This window comes from Bos mutus, chromosome 11 (assembly GCF_027580195.1).
Source record: "Bos mutus isolate GX-2022 chromosome 11, NWIPB_WYAK_1.1, whole genome shotgun sequence".
In the NCBI taxonomy this organism is placed as follows: domain Eukaryota; kingdom Metazoa; phylum Chordata; class Mammalia; order Artiodactyla; family Bovidae; genus Bos; species Bos mutus.
In genome coordinates, this window is record NC_091627.1 from 451,619 (window position 1) to 469,201 (window position 17,583).

The 17,583-nt window shown below is 50.1% G+C and overlaps 1 protein-coding gene across 1 annotated transcript in view; it reads left to right on the forward strand.

The window, feature by feature from the left end:
• PNPLA7 (patatin like phospholipase domain containing 7) overlaps positions 1–17,583 on the forward strand; it is a 75,690-nt gene that overhangs the window by 10,825 nt on the left and 47,282 nt on the right. Inside the window, exons 9-12 of the mRNA XM_070378585.1 lie at positions 12,593–12,721; positions 13,202–13,360; positions 14,157–14,274; positions 14,771–14,911. Of these exons, the coding sequence (XP_070234686.1) occupies positions 12,593–12,721; positions 13,202–13,360; positions 14,157–14,274; positions 14,771–14,911 (547 nt within the window). The remainder of the gene's footprint in view (positions 1–12,592; positions 12,722–13,201; positions 13,361–14,156; positions 14,275–14,770; positions 14,912–17,583) is intronic.

The following is a 17,583-nucleotide window of genomic DNA, read 5'->3' on the forward strand; positions in this document are numbered from 1 at the left end:
AGGCCCCTTCCCAGGAGAGGCCCTTTCTGGATCTTCTGTGCTCACGTGTGTCCTTCAGTGATTTCTTCAGCTTTTGTGCTGTTCATCAATGCAGTGAATGGTCTTGTGTGGACATTGTTGCCTGTGTTTGAAGGCCAGTCTGTAGGGCAAATCCTTAGGAGACTCACTGGATCCAAGGGACCTGCCTCCCACCACAGAGACTGAACCGCCAGACCTATGAGGGCACCTCACCCGCTGGTGAGCTGTCTCGTAGCTGATGTTCGCTAGTTGTCTCACTGTATCTCACTGTTTGCTGAACCCGAGGTAGGCAAGGTGCAAGCGGGGAAGCTGAAAGAAGATGTTTTGATTTTCTTTTTAGCTGTGTACTGAGGCAACTTGTACTTCGGTTTCTCCAGACCCTGCACAGAGGGGTCTCTGGGGCAGGTCAGCAGAACCGTGGCAGGGGTGCCTCTGTGCGGGCCCAGGAGTCTAGGAGCCTGTGTGATGCTGACCGTGGATGGATCCCTGGCGGGTGTCCTCCAAGCCAGCCCTAAGTTGTTCTGCATGACGAGGGGGGACAGGCTCCAAATGGAGACCTCAGGGGTGTCTACTGTGCTCAGCCTGCCCCTGTCAGACCAGTACACTTGCTTCGAGCTGTGTGGGGGCCGGGGGTGGAGATACGCATGGGGCTCCGGGTCTCTGTCTGCCCCCAGGACCTGACCTGCCTTTAGCACATGCTTGGCCAGGGCTGAGAGGGACACCACCCACTCTGAGCAAACCTGCCTGCTTCCTGCCTGGGGGCAGCTCCTGCCTGGAACCTTGTGCTTGGAGAGGGCACTGGGTGTGCCCGTTGGGCCATAGGAGGGTGCTTCTGTGGGGTTCTGGCTTGAGTGTCTGAGTCTGTGAGGTGTGCTGTAGGCCTGGGAGGTCTAGACAGGCTATCCGTCATATGGAGGCTCCTGGATAAGAATGAGAGAGGGGCGGGGAGGCTCCTGTATTACCTCTTGGTCTGCTACTGATCCCGATCCTGTTGTGACTTCGGGGTTGAGCACCCTCTGTGGCAGCTCCGTGGGCTGTGTGCTGAGAGCAGGGCCGGCTGCTGCTGTCTCCCAGCCGCTGCGGCCCCCTCGGCCCGGGTGCCCGCGGGCTGCTGTCGTGTCCACACAGTGCCCCCAGGGCAGAGAGCCGGGAGGCGGGTGTTTGGAAAAAACAAGTGTGTACTGGGTTAAATGGTCATTTGGAAGGACATCATTTTTGCCTCACCAAATGTGTATTTGTGATTTAAAATTCTTTTTATTTGTTCTTATCAAAATAACCTGAACAAATTCCAGAAATGGTTTTGATGTTTTGGGAAGCGCAGTTGTCTGTCCCACCACCTCCCCCAAGAAAGGCCGCTTCTAGCTCTTTCAGTCTGCTGGCTACAGCTGCGGCTCTTGCTGTTTTATGATTCTCCTGTCTCGATTTTGTTTTGACTTGCCGCTGTAGAAAATGCCCTGCTTGCCTCACCATCCTGCTCCTCTCATCCCACCTTGTGGGCGTCGTTGGCAGCTGAGCCTGTGGAGCCTGGGTTAACAGTTGCCTCGCTTTTGGTCGCTTGGTTTTCTGTGCGTGGCATGCACTGCTGCCCTTGTCCAGGGCTCCGTGAGTCGGGCAGCGACCTCCAGGTCCGCAGGCTCTGTCCCCCTGTGAACTTCCGGGCCACTCGGTCCAGCCCCTGCCCCGGGCAGGGCTTCTTCCTTCCTAGGCAGGGCTCCCACCTCCTCTCCTGATCTGCCTGTTCAGGTGAAGCAGATCTTCTGTTGCTTCCTGAGAAGTGTGCAGGGAGGTTGGGTTTTGAAACCTTACAGACCTAGAATTGTCTTTATTCTGCACTCCCTTTCTCTTTCTATTGTACTTTTAAGGAGATTTTGTTAACTTTATTTTCCAGATCTTCCATTGAAATTTTAATTTCTGTCATCATTTTTTTTAATAGAAGTCTAGTTGACTTAAGTGTTGTTTTACTTTCACACATACAGCAAACTGATTCGGCAACATGTATATTATGTATATACTTTTTCAGATTCTTTTCCATAATGGTTTATTACAGGGTATTGAATGTACTTTCCTGTGCTATAGAGCAGGTCCTTGTTGGTTACCTATTTTAAATATGCTGTTGTTCAGTTGCTAAGTCACATCCAACTCTTTGTGACCCCATGGGCTGCAGCATGCCAGGATCCTCTGCCCTCCGCTATCTCCAGAAATTTGCTCAAATTCATGTCCATTGAGTCAGTGATGCCATCCAACCATCTCATCCTCTGCCTCCCCCTTCTCCTCTTGCCCTCAATCATTCCCAGCATCAGGGTCTTTTCCAGTGAGTTGGCTCTTCACATCAGGTGGCCCAAATATTGGACCTTCAGCTTCAGCATCAGTCCTTCCAATGAATATTCAGGGTTGATTTTCTTTAGGATTGACTGGTTTGATCTCCCTGGAGTCCAAGGGACTCTCAAGAGTCTTCTCCAGCACGACAGTTCAAAAGCATCAATTTTTTGGTGCCCAGCCATCTTTATGGTTTAACTCTCACATCCATACATGACTGCTGGAAAACCATAGCTTTGACTATACGAGCCTTTGTTGACAAAGTGATGTCTCTCTGCTTTTCTTTCAAGGAGCAAGCATCTTTTAATTCATGGCTGTAGTCACTGTCCACAGTGATTTTGGAGCCCAAGAAAATAAAATCTGCCACTGCTTCCGCTTTTTCACCCATCTATTTACCATGAAGTGATGGAACCAAATGCCATGATCTTAGGTTTTTGAGTATTGAGTTTTAAGCCAGCTTTTTCACTCTCCTCTTTCACTCTCATCAAGAGGCTCTTTAGTATCTCTTCACTTTCTGTTGTTAAGAGTGCTATCATCTGCATATCTGAGGTTATTGATATTTCTCCCAGAAATCCTGAATCCAGCTTTTGGTTCTTGCAGTCCAGCATTTTGAATGATGTACTCTACATATAAGTTAAATAAGCAGGGTGACAATATATAGCCTTGAGATACTCCTGTCCCAATTAGGAACCAGTCCATTGTTCCATATCTGGTTCTAACTGTTGCTTTTTGACCTGCATACAGGTTTCTCAGGGGACAGATACGGTGGTCTGATATTACCATCTCTCTAAGAATTTTCCACAGTTTGTTGTGATCCACACAGTCGAAGGCTTTAGCATAGTCCGTGAAGCAGAAGTAGATGTTTTTCTGGAACTTTCTTGCTTTCTCCATTTTCCAACCAATGTTGACAATTTAATCTCTGGTTCCTCTGCCTTCAAAACCCAGCTTGAACGTCTAGGAGTTCTCAGTTCATATACTGCTGAAGCCTGGCTTGAAGAATTTTGAGCATAATTTTGTTAGCATGTGAAATGAGCCCAATTGCAAGGTAGTTTGAACATTTTTTGACATTGCCCTTCTTTGGGATTGAAATGAAAACTGACCTTTTCCAGTCCTGTGGTCACTATTGAGTTTTCCAAACTTGCTGGCATATTGAGTGCAGCACTTTCACAGCACCATCTTTTAGAACTTGAAATAGCTCAGCTGGAATTCCATCACCTCCACCAGCTTTGTTCATAGTGGTGCTGCCGAAGGCCCACTTGACCTCACACTCTATGATGTCCAGCTCTAGGTGAGTGACCACACCACTGTTTATCTGGGTCATTAAGACTTTTTTTTATATAGTTCTTCTGTGTATTCTTGCCACCTTTTCTTAATCTTTTCTGCTTCTTTTAGGTCTTTACTGTTTCTGTCCTTCATTGTGGCCTTCTTTGCATGAAATGTTCTCTTGGTATCTCTAATTTTCATGAAGAGATCTCTAGTGTTTCCTATTCTATTATTTTCCTCTATTTCTTTGCACTGATCACTGAGGAAGGCTTTCTTATCTCTCCTTGCTGTTCTTTGGAACTCTGCATTCAGACGGGTATATCTTTCCCTTTCTCCCTTGCCTTTCGATTCTTTTCTTAGCTATTTGTATACTCTCCTCAGACAACCACTTTGCCTTCTTGCATTTCTTTTTATTTGGAATGGGTTTGGTCCCTGCCTCCTGTTGAGTTCAGTTCAGTCGCTCAGTTGTGTCTGACTCTTTGTGACCCCATGGACTGCAGCACGCCAGGCCTCCCTGTCTTATTATCACCAACTCCCGGAGCTTGCTCAAACTCATGTCCATTGAGTTGGTGTTGCCATCCAACCATCTCACCCTCTGTCGTCCTCTTCTCCTGCCCTCAATTTTTCTCAGCATCAGGGTCTTTTCAAATGAGTCAGCTCTTTGCATCAGGTGGCCAAAGTATTGGAGTTTCAGCTTCAATGTAAGTCCTTCCAGTGAACACCAGGACTGATCTCCTTTAGGATGGACAATGTCACGAACCTCCCTATAGTTCTTCAGGCACTCTGTCTACCAGATCTAACTCCTTGAATCTATCCGTCACCTCCGCTGTACAGTCATAAGGGATTTGATTTAGATCATACCTGAATGGTAGTGATTTTCCCTAAGGAGCTCATGATCTGAGCCACAGTCATCTCCCTGTCTTGTTTTTGCTGACTGACTGTATACACCTTCTCCATCTTCAGCTGCAGAGAATGTAATCAATCTGATTTCAGTATTGCCCATCTGGTGGTGTCCATGTGTAGAGTCATCTCTTAGGTTGTTGGGAAAGGATTTGTTATGACCAGTGTGTTCTCCTGATCAAACTTGTTAACCTTTGCCCTGCTTCATTTTGTACTCCAAGACCAAACTTGCCTGTTATTCCAGGTATCTCTTGACTTCCTACTTTTGCATTCCAGTCCTCTATGACGAAAAGGAAATCTTTTATTTTTTTGGTGTTAGTTCTAGATGGTCTTGTAGGCCTTCATGGAACTGGTCAATTGCAGCTTCTTTGGCTTCAGTGGTTGGGATATACCCAACCACTGAAGTTGGACTTGTATTTGTGGTATTTACAAATACCACAGTTGGATTACTGTGATGTTGAATGGTTTGCTTTGAAAACGAACAATCATTCTGTGGTATTTTAAATATAGTAGTATGTATATGTTACTCCCAAACTCCTAACCCCTCCGCCTTTTCCCTTTCCCATGTCTGTGCATCTGTTTCTGTTTGTAAATAAGCCCATTGGTGTCATTTTTTTGATTTCACATGTAAGTGATGCCATACGATATTTGTCTTTCCCCCTCTGAGTTCCTTCACTTAGCATGATCTTCTCTAGGTTCATCTGTGTTGCTGCTAATGGCATTGTTTTGCCCTTTCTTATGACTGAGTAATACTCTGTCTGTGTGTGTGTGTGAATACCGCACACTCCACATCTTCTGTAGCCGTTCATCTGCTGATGGACATTTAGGCTTCCCATGTCTTGGCTGCTGTGAACACTGGGGTGTGTATGTCTTTGCTAACCAGAGTTATCTCCAGATCTTTGGCCAAGAGTGGGATTACTGGATCATATGGTAGCTCTATTTTAGTTTTTAAGGAACCTCCATATGGTTCTCCATGGCAGCTGCACACTCGCATCCCCACCGACAGTGTGGGAGCGCCTGCACACTCGCATCCCCACCGACAGTGATACGGTTCCCCATGGCGCCTGCACAGTCGCCTCCCCACCAACAGTGTGGGGCTCCCTTTCTCCTGTCGTCATGTTTTTTATTTCGAGAGCTTTTTTTTCCTCTCAATATTTTTTTTACCGATGAAGTAAGACGAGATTTTCTTTGCTCCCTGTGTCACCACTGGCTTTTCTAAGTTTCTTGACTCTGCTTGTTTGCTTCCCTCTCTCAGATCTGGGCCTGTCGTGTTACCAACAGTCCAGTTATGTGAGAGGGAAATCCACCTCTGACCTGGCTACACAGCCAGTGCGTGTGAACTGTGGAAATGTGTGGTGCTCGTTTATCTTGTACGTGGAGTCTTGCACCTTTTGAACACTTTCCTCCAGTCCCACTGCCCCATTGTTTTAATTTTTACAAATGTGTTATGAAATATTTCAGATATATACAAAAGCACAATGCAGGAAGCGGGTGTGTCAGCTGTCAGCAGGTGAGACAGTGATGGCCCTGTAGCTCAGGGTGGCTGTAAGCTCTCAGTACCTTTCCGCTTCTCTCCACCCTTTCCTAGGAGGCAGCTGCTTTTCTGACTTGCCCTGATATTCTACAGAGTGTGGTATAACTGCCGTGACCAGCTCGCCGGCGGGGTCGTACTCTGCACGGTTCTGCAGCGCCCTGGTCTGTGGGGGTTACCATCCCTCCATGGAGACGTGTTGTTCCAGTTCCATTGTCTGCTCGCTACCCTTTGATCTGCTCGTTGTTCGCTGACGAGCTTTTGTGACTATTTCCCATGGTGGCCAGTGCCACAGGAGACATTTGTAGACATGTGTAGGTGTGTGCCACGCCTGTGCACACTCCTGCAGCTGTCTCACCTGTGCTTTTAAGGTTTCTTGGTGAGGTTGAGGGCAGTATTTTCCTAAGTAAACAAGTCCGTTTGAGCTGTTTTTAGTGTCAGCTGTTGAGTTGTCATTTTCTCTTCCCACCCTGCCCTTAAACACACAGACATACTCACAGATACAGACACACACACGCTTTTCTCCCTGATTCTGGAACTGATGAGAGTTGCTGTCTGTTAGGGCTTGTGGGGGTGGGGTTGTGGGGATGTCCGCCCCTGTTTCCCCCGGGGTCTCCTGGCTGCTTGGCTCCCTGGTGAGTGCGAGACATGCCGCCAGCACGGGTCTTGTAGAGCTGGCCTGGAGATGGAGTGAGGTCGCGTCTGAGAGCGACCCTCACCCCTGTCAGCCCACGCGGAGCGCGCCTGCTCCCCACAGAGCAGCCAGTGCTGCGTGCGCATCGAGGGCCGAGCCGTGACCTGGCTTGGCCTCTGCTGCTGCCTCCCGGGGCCTCTGGAGCTGGCCCCAAGGTCCTGTGTTGGACGCCTGGCAGGTGGCTGTTCTGTGTTGCTTAGGGCTCCTGCTTCTTGTGGTGTGGTCGTGGATCTTTTATGGATCAACCTCCTCTCTTTTTCTTATTGTTTTGAACTCAAAACTTTTTGGTTTTTATGGGCTTTTAAAAATTGAATTATGGTTAGTTGATTTACAACGTTGCATTAGTTTTAGCTGTGCAACAAAGTGACCCAGTTATACGTGTGTGTCCCTTTTTCTAGATGCCTTTTCCTCGTAGGTTATTGCAGCCTTTTGAGTATTGCTCCCTGGGCCGCAGAGTAGGACATTGCTTTATCTGTTTTGTACATAGGAGTGTGTCCGTGTTAACCCCAAGCCCCTGCTGTCCCCCTCCCCCATTTCCCCTTCTGCAATCGTAAGTTTGTTTTCTATGTCTATCTGTTTTCTGTGAGTCTGTTTCTGTTTTGTAAATAAGTTCATTCGTATCATTAAAAAAGAAATCCCACATATGTGTGGGATTCATCCACATGATAAAGTCCGTGATATTTGTCTCTGACTGACTTTACCTAGTAATCCCTGGTCCGTCCATGTTGCTGCAAGGCATTGCTTCACTCCTATTTTGTGGCTGAGCAGATTCCACTGTGGGCTTCCCGGGGGGCTCAGTGGTAAAGAATCAGCCTGCCAAGCAGGAGACACAGGTTCGCTCCCTGGTCTGGGAAAGTCCTCTGGACAAGGAAATGGCAACTCACTCTGGTATTCTTGCCTGGGAAATCCCATGGGCAGAGGAGCCTGGCAGACTGCACTCCTGGGGTTTCAAAGAGCTGGGCATGACCTGGTGACTAGGCAACAACAGCAGTGCCCACTGTGCGTGTGTACCCACAGCCTCATCCACTCACTTGTTGATGGCCGCTGAGGCTGCGTCTGTGGCCTGACTATTGTGAAGAGTGATGCTGTCAACATTGGGGTGCATGTATCTTTTTGAGTTTTGGCTTCTCTGGATTCGTACAAGGACAGCCTTCTCTGTATAAAGGATCTGAAGCAGGCAGAAAGGACTTCAAGGCAGAAGTGATATAACTAAGCCCAGAACACACCGAGGACCCCTTGAGCCAGAGCCCAGTGTTCCCGACCAGCAGGGCTGTCTGGAGGAAGGGGCATTTTCCATGTTCACTCATGGACAGTCACGTCAGGAGACTGGACATTCACTCGGTTTTATCTGTGTGAGTTCTTGTTTGCAGGGCCTTGCATACGAGTAAAGCAGGGCTGTCCAATAGCAGCAACAGTGAGCCTGACCACACGGGTGTGCTGCTCTCTGTGGCAGTTTATCAGGCTTCTTCATTCTGGCTTCCAAAGAAGAGAGACATTGAGATTTTATTTTTAATAAGAATGAAATAGAATTCCAGTTCTGCTGTGGCAGAATGATGCTATCATAGCCTCTCGCTCCTGCTGATTACAACAGGAACTCTGGGTAGAATGCAAAGCAGGTACCCAGGAAGCTAAAAATAAAAGTGGGGAGATCGCAGGTGGGAATTGAAAACAGGAAAAGCAGCCCAAGAATGGTCAGTTCCCTGGGTTTCCTCTTCTGTCTCAATACTCTGCCTCAGAGCAGCCCAGTCTTGGGCTCTCTCAGTATGGGAGAGAGTGTGCATGGGTCTTGAGAGTCTCAGGGCAGACAGAGAGCAGCATGGCACAGGCCAGGCACGGCCATGAGAACCAGGCTAAGATGCAGCCTCAGCCTCAGCCCAGGTTTCAGACTGAGGGGCGTTGGTGCCAGCGGAGCCAAGCACTTGAGGCATCACCCAAAAATCAGAGATGCTGGCACCCAGCCCCACACAGCAGTGGGATGAGGCAGGAAGTAAGACAGAACTTGTGGTTTGAACCCAGTCAGCTTGCTAAAAATGTCAACATTCCCCAGAAAATTGGAGCCTAACCCTAGATCAGATCAGATCAGATCAGTCGCTCAGTCGTGTCCGACTCTTTGCGACCCCATGAATCGCAGCACGCCAGGCCTCCCTGTCCATCACCAACTCCCAGAGTTCACTGAGACGTCCATTGAGTCAGTGATGCCATCCAGCCATCTCATCCTCTGTCGTCCCCTTCTCCTCCTGCCCCCAATCCCTCCCAGCATCACAGTCTTTTCCAGTGAGTCAACTGTTCGCATGAGGTGGCCAAAGTACTGGAGTTTCAGCTTTAGCATCATTCCTTCCAAAGAAATCCCAGGGCTGATCTCCTTCAGGATGGACTGGTTGGATCTCCTTGCAGTCCAAGGGACTCTCAAGAGTCTTTTCCAACACCACAGTTCAAAAGCATCAATTCTTTGACGCTCAGCCTTCTTCACAGTCCAACTCTCACATCCATACATGACCACAGGAAAAACCCTAGATACATCAGTAATAATGTTGTCATCAATTAATCATCAATTAAATGGTGATCAGTGTAGATAGAAATACCAATATCCAGCACATGCTGGCTTTATAAAACTACTATAGCTATAAAAACTTAAGTAGATTAAAAAGAAAACAATATGATAGACTATATCATGAAAACTCAAAACCGAAAGGCTGCATTAATGTTAGACAAAGTAGACTTCAGACCACAGAATGTTTCTGGGGTGAGGTATACCACTCACCAAGAAGATAGAGCAACCCCAAATGTGTGTTCTCCTAAGAATGGAATTTCAAAAGTGGAGCAGAAACTTATAGATGTGAAAGGAGAAATGGATCCCTAGTTATAGCTGATGACTTCACTCTTTCAGTAATCAGTAGGATAGGTAGACAGAAAGTCTACAGAGATGTAGAAAATCTAAACAGCACCATCAGCCTCCTTGCTTAATTAAGTGAACATTTATTGAACACTCATCCCAACAATAGCAAGTACATTCCTTTCATGTGGACATGGGGCACCCATAATACATACTGTTAATATATTGAGTCTTAAAGCAAATGGTAGTAAATGTCAGCAAATTTGGAAAACAGTAGTGACCGAAGGACTGAAAAAGGTCAGTTTTCATTCCAATCCCAAAGAAAGGCAACGCCAAAGAATGTTCAAACTACCCTACAATTGTGCTTATTTCACACACTAGGAAGGTAATGCTCAAAATCCTTCGAGCTAGGCTTCAACAGTACATGAATCGAGAACTTCCAGATGTGCAAGCTTTATTTAGAAAAGGCAGAGGAACCAGAGATTAAATTGCCAACATCCGTTGGATCATAGAAAAAGGGAATTCCAGAAAAACATCTCCTTCTCCCTCATTGGCTGTGCTAAAGCTTTGACTGTGTGGATCACAACAAACTGTGGAAAAATTCTTAGATAGGAATACCAGACTACCTTTCCTGCCTTCTGAGAAACCTGTGTGCAGGTCAAAAAGCAACAGTTAGAACCAGACATGGAACAGCAGACTGGTTCCAAATTGGGAAAGGAGTACATCAAGGCTGTATGTTGTTACCCTGCTTATTTAACTTATATGGAGAGTACATCATGTGAAATCCTGGGCTGGATGAATCACAACCTGGAATCAAGATTGCTGGGAGAAGTACTAACAGTGTCAAATATGCAGATGACACCACTCAAATGGCAGAAAGTGAGAAGGAACTAAAGAGCCTCTTGATAAAAGTGAAAGAGGAGAGTGAAAAAGCTGGCTTAAAACTCAGCATTCAAAAAACTAAGATCATGGCATCCAGTCTCACCACATCATGGCAAATAGAAGGGGAAAAATGGAATCAGTGACATATTTTCTTTTCTTGGGCTCCAAAATCACTGTGGATGATGACTGCAGCCATGAAGACATGCAGACACTTGCTCCTTGGAAGAAAAGCTATGACAAATCTAGACAGCGTATTAAAAAGCAGAGACATCACTTTGCCAACAAAGGTCCGTGTAACCAAAACTCTGGTTTTTCCAGTGGTCATGTACCAATCTGGGCTTCCCTGGTAGCTCAGCTGGTAAAGGATCTGTCTGCGATGTAGGAGACCCCTGTTCAATTCCTGGGTCGGAAAGATTCCCTGGAGAAGGGAACAGCTATCCACTCCAGTATTCTGACGTGGAGAATTCCATGGACTGCATAGTCCCTGGGGTCGCAAAGAGCTGGACACAACTGAGCAACTTTCACTTTCATGTACCAATACGGGAATTGGTCCATAAAGAAGGCTGAGTGCCAAAGAACCAATGCATTTGAACTGTGGTACTGGAGAAGACTTTTGAGAGCAAGTGTCTTGGATAGCAAGGAGCTCAAACTAGTCAATCCTAAAGGGAATCAACCTTGAGTATTCATTGGAAGGACTGTTGCTGAAACTGAAGCTCGAATACTTTGGCCACCTGATGCAAAGAGCTGACTCATTGGAAAAGACCCTGATGCTGGGAAAGACTGAGTGTGGGAGGAGAAGGGGCGACAGAGGACGAGGTGGCTGGATGTCATCAGTGGACTTGACTGGCTCAGTGGACTGGAGTGAGCAGACGCCAGGAGGTAGTGAAGGGCGGGGACCAGGCAGGCTGCCGTCCACGGGGTCGAGAAGTGTCGGAGCTTCAGCATCAGTCCTTCCAGTGAATACTCAGGGTTGATTTCCTTTAAGATTGACTGGTTTGATCTCCTTGCAGTCCGAGGGACTCTCAAGAGTCTTTTACAGTTGGAAAGCATCAGTTCTTCCGTGCTCAGCCTTATGGCCGGAGGACAGGTAGAGGCAAATTCCCAGCCAAGATGCAGGCAGAGGCCTCTTCGTCTCTCGGGTAACTGACGTGGGTGGTAACTGACATGGTGGTAGGTGTGAGCGCCCCGCTTACAGGTCAGCCCCCACTCCAACTCCAACTTTAGCTGTGGTTTTGGTAAATAATTCCACAGTATTTAGCAAGGAAAATGAAAACTTTGTTCACACAAAATCCGGTATGGAAATATTCATATTAGTTTTATCTGTAATTGCCAATACTGGGAACGATCCAAATGTCCTTCACCTGCTGGATGCATAGGGCTTCCCAGGTGGCTCAGTGGGTAAACAATCTGCCTGTAAGGTAAGAGACACAGGCAGTTGTGAGTTTGATTTCCAGTTCAGGAAGATCCCCTGTACCAGGACATGGCAGTCCACTCCAGTATTCTTGCCTGAGAACCCTGTGGACAGAGAATCTGGCGGGCTACAGTCCATGAGGCTGCAGAGTCAGATGTGACTGAAGCGACTGAGCATGCAAGCATGCATATGCTAGGTGCGTGAGGAAACTGATGCAGCCGTAGAACAGGCTGGTTCTCATCAGCAAACGGCACAGACTCCTGGTATACCAACAGCATGATGACCCTCAAGTGTGTTGTCTCAGTGGAAGGAGCCTGGCCCTGTGTGATTCCACTTATGTGATACTTTGACAAAGGAAAACATCAGTTCAGAAAAAAGCTAGTGGTTGCCTGGAAGCGGCACTCAGAGGAGAGGTGGTGGCAGGACTCAGAACTGCAAGCCAGAAAGGGCCAAGGTCACTGCCCAGGAATGATAACAGACCGAAAAAGTCAGCTTTGCTGTCGAGCACCCGCCAGTTCCCAAGTGGCGCCCAGTCGGTCCTTGGCCACCTGCAGCTGCGCTGGTGGCCAGGCAGGGCTCCGCAGGCTCGTTGGGTGGGTGATCCTGGCTCCAAGTGGCCTTGCCAGAGGCCTAGGAGAGCGGGGAGCTGAGAGCTGTGATGCTTGAGGCTGCATGAGGTCTAGGGGGACCAGGCTCTGCGTCTTGGGGCCGGCTGGCGCGGGCTGACTGGGGCTGTCGTTGCAGGGCCACGCCGCGCCGTACAAAACTGTGTCCGCCCGCGCTGCCGTCCCCTCCACCATCCTCCGGCTCCCGGCTACAGCTTTTCAAGGAGTGTTTGAGAGATACCCTGAAACGCTGGTGAGGGTGGTGCAGGTGAGCCACTTTTCCAGGCAGTCTGTCTGGTGCCCTGGCCGTCTCAGGGAGGGGCCCAGGGTCGAGGCCCTGAGTATCTCATCATCGGTTTACTGAGTCCCGGGGCCACAAGACAGGTCCACAGTAGTGGAAGTGACTTCACTGGCAGGACTGAGTGCTGGCGACATGGGGTTCAGGGTGAGTGTCGGAAGAACTAAGATTTTTTTTTAAAAACTTGTAATACATATTTTGCTATAAAAATTAATATTGATAGCTTCAATGAGGTCTTCAGATTACCTACCATGTCCCAAAAGAACTCTTGTTATTATTAAATGTCTTGAAGTAATTTTAGAAACTTGCAGAAGCAATGCAGGTTCCTTCTGGCCCGTGCCCACACCTTGCGTGCGGGTTGGGTTGTCTCCACCAGGGGCTCTCCGGCCCGCGAGGTCGGCTCAGCCCTTGGGGAGGCCCATCCCGCTCAGCTGGCCCGTCTCTCTGCAGATCATCATGGTGCGGCTGCAGAGGGTCACCTTTCTGGCTCTGCACAACTACCTGGGCCTGACCACGGAGCTCTTCAATCCCGTGAGTGTGCCGGCACCCACCACGGGTCCGCGGGACAGCCGCTTCTGCCTCAAGGGGCGGGCCAGCACGCAGGCCGGGGTGAGGTCTCCTGGGGCCCAATGCTGAGCCTGTCCCGCCCGTTGGGTCTTGGGGGCTTCCTGGGGATGCACTGCCTGTCTGTGGGCCCCATGCCCACACGGTTGCCCTCCAGGAGGGCCTGTGGTTTGGCCGAACTCCGCTTCTCTGCTCCCCCTGCTCTGTGCACGTGGCTGCCCTTCCAGCTCCTCACCCGACCTGCACCTAGACGACCCCCACCAGCGGAGTTGTGCCCCCTGCCTGCCCCTTGCCCTGGGCCCCTCCTGAGGGCCCCTGGGGCAGCGTGCCCTGCCCTCGACCCTGCCTCAGTTGAGGCCAATGGATTGAGCTGATGGCTTTGGGGTGGGAGAAGCTGCTTCGCCCCCTCAGTTCTGGTGAGCGATAAGCATGACGTGGGGGCCAGGGGGTCCCAGAGCCTCGTGAGCCACACTCCGACGGGCCCGTGGGCCTGCAGGCTGAGCGGGTGTTCACTTGGCCTCCACACCGCACTTGGGAACGCTCCCGGTTCTCACATCTCCCTTTGCTGATACATCAGGGCGTATCCTATGTTTCCCGCGTTATGTCTCATCTTAATGAAGCGTATTAAGGTTCTGACAGTTTTGACACTGTTTAAACATGATGGAGTTGTCAGGACAACAGCAAGCTGGGCCTTTCTTGCCTTAAACCCTCCTCTTTCTGCGTCGCCGGTGCCCTGGTTGGTTACTGCCTCCCTTCCAGTTGCCGAAGCCTGGTGTCTCCCCGCTCACAGGAGGCTGCCCCGGGAGCGCTCCTGAGGCAGCCCTGCCTTTCCCCATCTCAGGAGAGCCAGGCCATCCCGCTCGTGTCTGTGGCCAGCGTGGCTGCCGGGAAGGCCAAGAAGCTGACGAGCTGCAATCTGGAGGAGAGGCCACCTCGGCCCCAGGAGCCCTGCGGCCCAGGTCCTGCCCGCCCCGGGGCCAGCCTCCTGCCCTCGGGTCACCACCTGTCCCCCCCAACACACATCCTGCCCCCCCACTCCTCCTAGGAGGAAACCAGCGGGCCCCCAGCTGTGCCCTCTGAGCGCTCAGGGAGCGTGGGTTTGAGGAAGGAAACTGTTGGCTGGCCTTGTCTCCTGGGAGGCCCCTCTGGGATGATGGTGCCGTACAGGCACACTGACTGCTCTGGGCCCTACCTGTTTATGAATGACGAGCGGGGGCTGGGGGGGCAGACTGGCCAGGCTCTTCGGGGGTGCTCAGAGCTGGGCGGCAGACCTGGGAGGGCAGCCAGGGCTGGCGCTCACTTGCCACTTGCCTGAGCAGGTGGGCACGGGTGATGGGCCAGACAGGTGCGGGGGCAGGTGGCAGGGTCCACCGGGGGCTGTCCCCAGGCCTCCAGGCGTGTGGTCTGTGCACTCTGGGAACAGAGACCTTGCCTCATGCTGGCTCCTCCCAGCAGATCGTGGGGGCAGCCACGCCACAGTCTGTGGCCCTCTGCCCAAGAGGAGCCACTCCGTCCTGCTACCTTCTGTCCACGAAGAGGTGGCGGCCGAGCTCAGCCAGGCCCAGGCTGGCATCCAGGCCTCTTCGGCTCCCGCAGGTAAAGGACCCTCTGACCCACCCAGATGGCCAGCGTGCTCTGGGTCCAGGGGCCCCTGCACCTGCGTCCTGGCCTCCGTGGGAAGCCTCAGTGGCCCTGCATCCCTCCCTCAGCCTCGTGTCCAGGGTGTTTCCCCGGCTGGGCCCTGCACAGCCCTGCTGTAATCGCTGACTGCTGCCCTCCCTTTGCCCCTGAGCTGGGCTGTGCTAGCAGGCTGCTGCCTCCACTGTCTCCTTGGTGCCCCAGCCATCGCTCAGCTTCCCTCCCCACGAGGTGCCCGCACCAGCCCTCTCTGCTGTCTGCTTTGTCTTCTTGTCGGGTCTCGGTTGCAGAGAGGGTTCATTGCGACCTCTGGTGAGCAGTGAGCTCTCTCCCCTCTCCCAGGCACCTCCCTGCTGGGGACCTCGCTGTGACCTCAGCTGGCCGATGAGGCCTGCAGCGCGTGATTGCCCTCCGTGTGTCCCGGCCGTGGGACGCTGATGGTGCCCCCGAGGATGGCTCTGTCCTGTCTTCCCTTGTGTGTCCTGGGTTGCTGGCAGCTTTACTCGCCTCCTGGTGTGTTGGAGAGCTGTTTGGGTTCCTCTTTAAGAACTGTCTGTTTATACTCTTTGCCCATTTTCTGCGGGTTTCCTGAATTTGTTTTGTTGGTTTGCATAAATTTTTCGTATGCTCCAGATAGAGATCTCCCATCAGTTTTAACGTCCACATGCCTTCTCCCGGCCTCTGTTTTTGGGACAGAGACCCTCGGTGTCCGTATCTGGAAACCAGCTGTTGCCCTGTGGCTGTGTTCTGGGCCTCACTTGCTTCCCCTTCTTATTGGATATAAACACACTCTTCTGGATTCTTGTCTGGTGGCTTTTCAGTTTCACTTCCCATGTGGAAGTCTTTCTTTCCTCATGGTTCCCTCTTACGTTATATTCAGGGTAGGAAATTTAGCTTTTTTTACCCAGCCCCATTCACAAAACAATCTTTCACTTTTCTGATGCGTTTTCCTAGGGCTATCTTCATTCGGTATCACCCTTCCTTTCTGTATCTACATAGAATTTTTTTTGGTCAACTGTCTTGAGGTAAAATTAACTTATCATAAAATTCACCCTTTTAATTATTTATTTTGGCCACGCCACATGGCTTGCAGGATCTTAGTTCCGAACCAGGGGGTCTGAACCTGTACCCTCTGCAGTGGAAGCGTGGAGTCCTAACCACTGGAATCCCTTTTAAAGTATACAATTTTAGTGGTTTTCAGTATTTTCACAAAGTTGAACATCAGCCTCCACTACCTAATTCCAACACATTTTCGTCACCTGGTAGAGAAACCCCCACCCGTCAGCCATCACTTCCCGGCTCCTGGCTGCTCGCTACCCACCTGCTTTTGTCTGGGGATATGCTTGTCCTGGATGCTTCATTACTTGGAGCTACTGTTGAGGAATCTCTACGTTCTGTTTGTGTATTTATCTGTTTCTTCACAATTAGCAAATTATTCTTTATTTTCATAAACTGTTTATGGTTGTGTAAAGTGCATACAGAATGTGCAAGCCCTCGGGGACTCTGGATGAATTTGCTTAAACTGAGCTCCCCTGTGAGGCCAGCAGCCAGAAGGGACCCCGGTTGGGGACCCTGCAGTTCCTTTCAGCAAAGTGCAGTTGTCATCCTGTGCCCTCGCATTCCCCTGACCTCTGAACCCTGAGACTGGCTTTGAGTCTGGCTTCTGCTCAGCCTGGTGTTTGTGGCCTCAAAGTGCCATGTGGCAACACACCATTCTCAGTGTGAAGCGTTGTCTCACTGTGAACACACACGGTACCCGTGTGTCCATGGGACATGTGTTATCTGTTTGTTTGGAACTGCCAAGTGACGAGGGCAGGTGTGCTGTGTTTAGCTTGGGAGGCGCTGCTGGGGGTTCCTAGTGCTCGCCTGTGACACAAGACAAAGACACCTCACCAGTGTCACAACACTGTCTGGTTGCTCCAGTCTGCACGGTCCAGGACGTGGCCACCTGCCACATGTGGTTGTTTGTATTTAAATTCCAGCAGTTTGGTTCTCAGCCCCACTCAGGTGCTCATTGGCCTCGTTTGCCGGAGAGTCAGCACACAGGCCACGCCGCTGGGGACCGTGCAGCTCAGAGGCCCCCGCGCTCCCAGGAAGCCTTCCTCTCTCACTTGGCGCCTGTGCGCGGCAGCCAGGCCTTGCTGTGGCTGCCGCCCCATCTTCCTGACGACCTGTGAATCTGAGGGTCTTCCATCTCCTTGGGGATAGGGTTTTTATTGCCTTTTGGCCTTTTTCACTTAGTTTACCTTTCATTTTCCTACTGATTTATAAGAGTTCTTTAGCTATTCTCTGTATGAGCTCTTTGTTGCATGTATGTATTAAAAATATTTTCTGCTCACTTTTCACTCTCTTAATAGTATTTTTTGATGAATAGAAATCTTTTAAGAATCCCATTGATCAAATTTTTTCTTTTGTGGTTAATATATTTTGTGTCCTGTCTAGGAAATCTGCCTGTAAGATTTGACATTTTATCTTTCATGTGAAAGTGAAAGTCGCTCGTGTCCGACTCTTTGCGACCCCATGGGATTCTCCAGGCCAGAATACTGGAGTGGGTAGCCTTTCCCTTCTCCTGGGGAATCTTCCCAACCCTGGGATCAAACCCAGGTCTCCCACATTGCAGGTGGATTCTT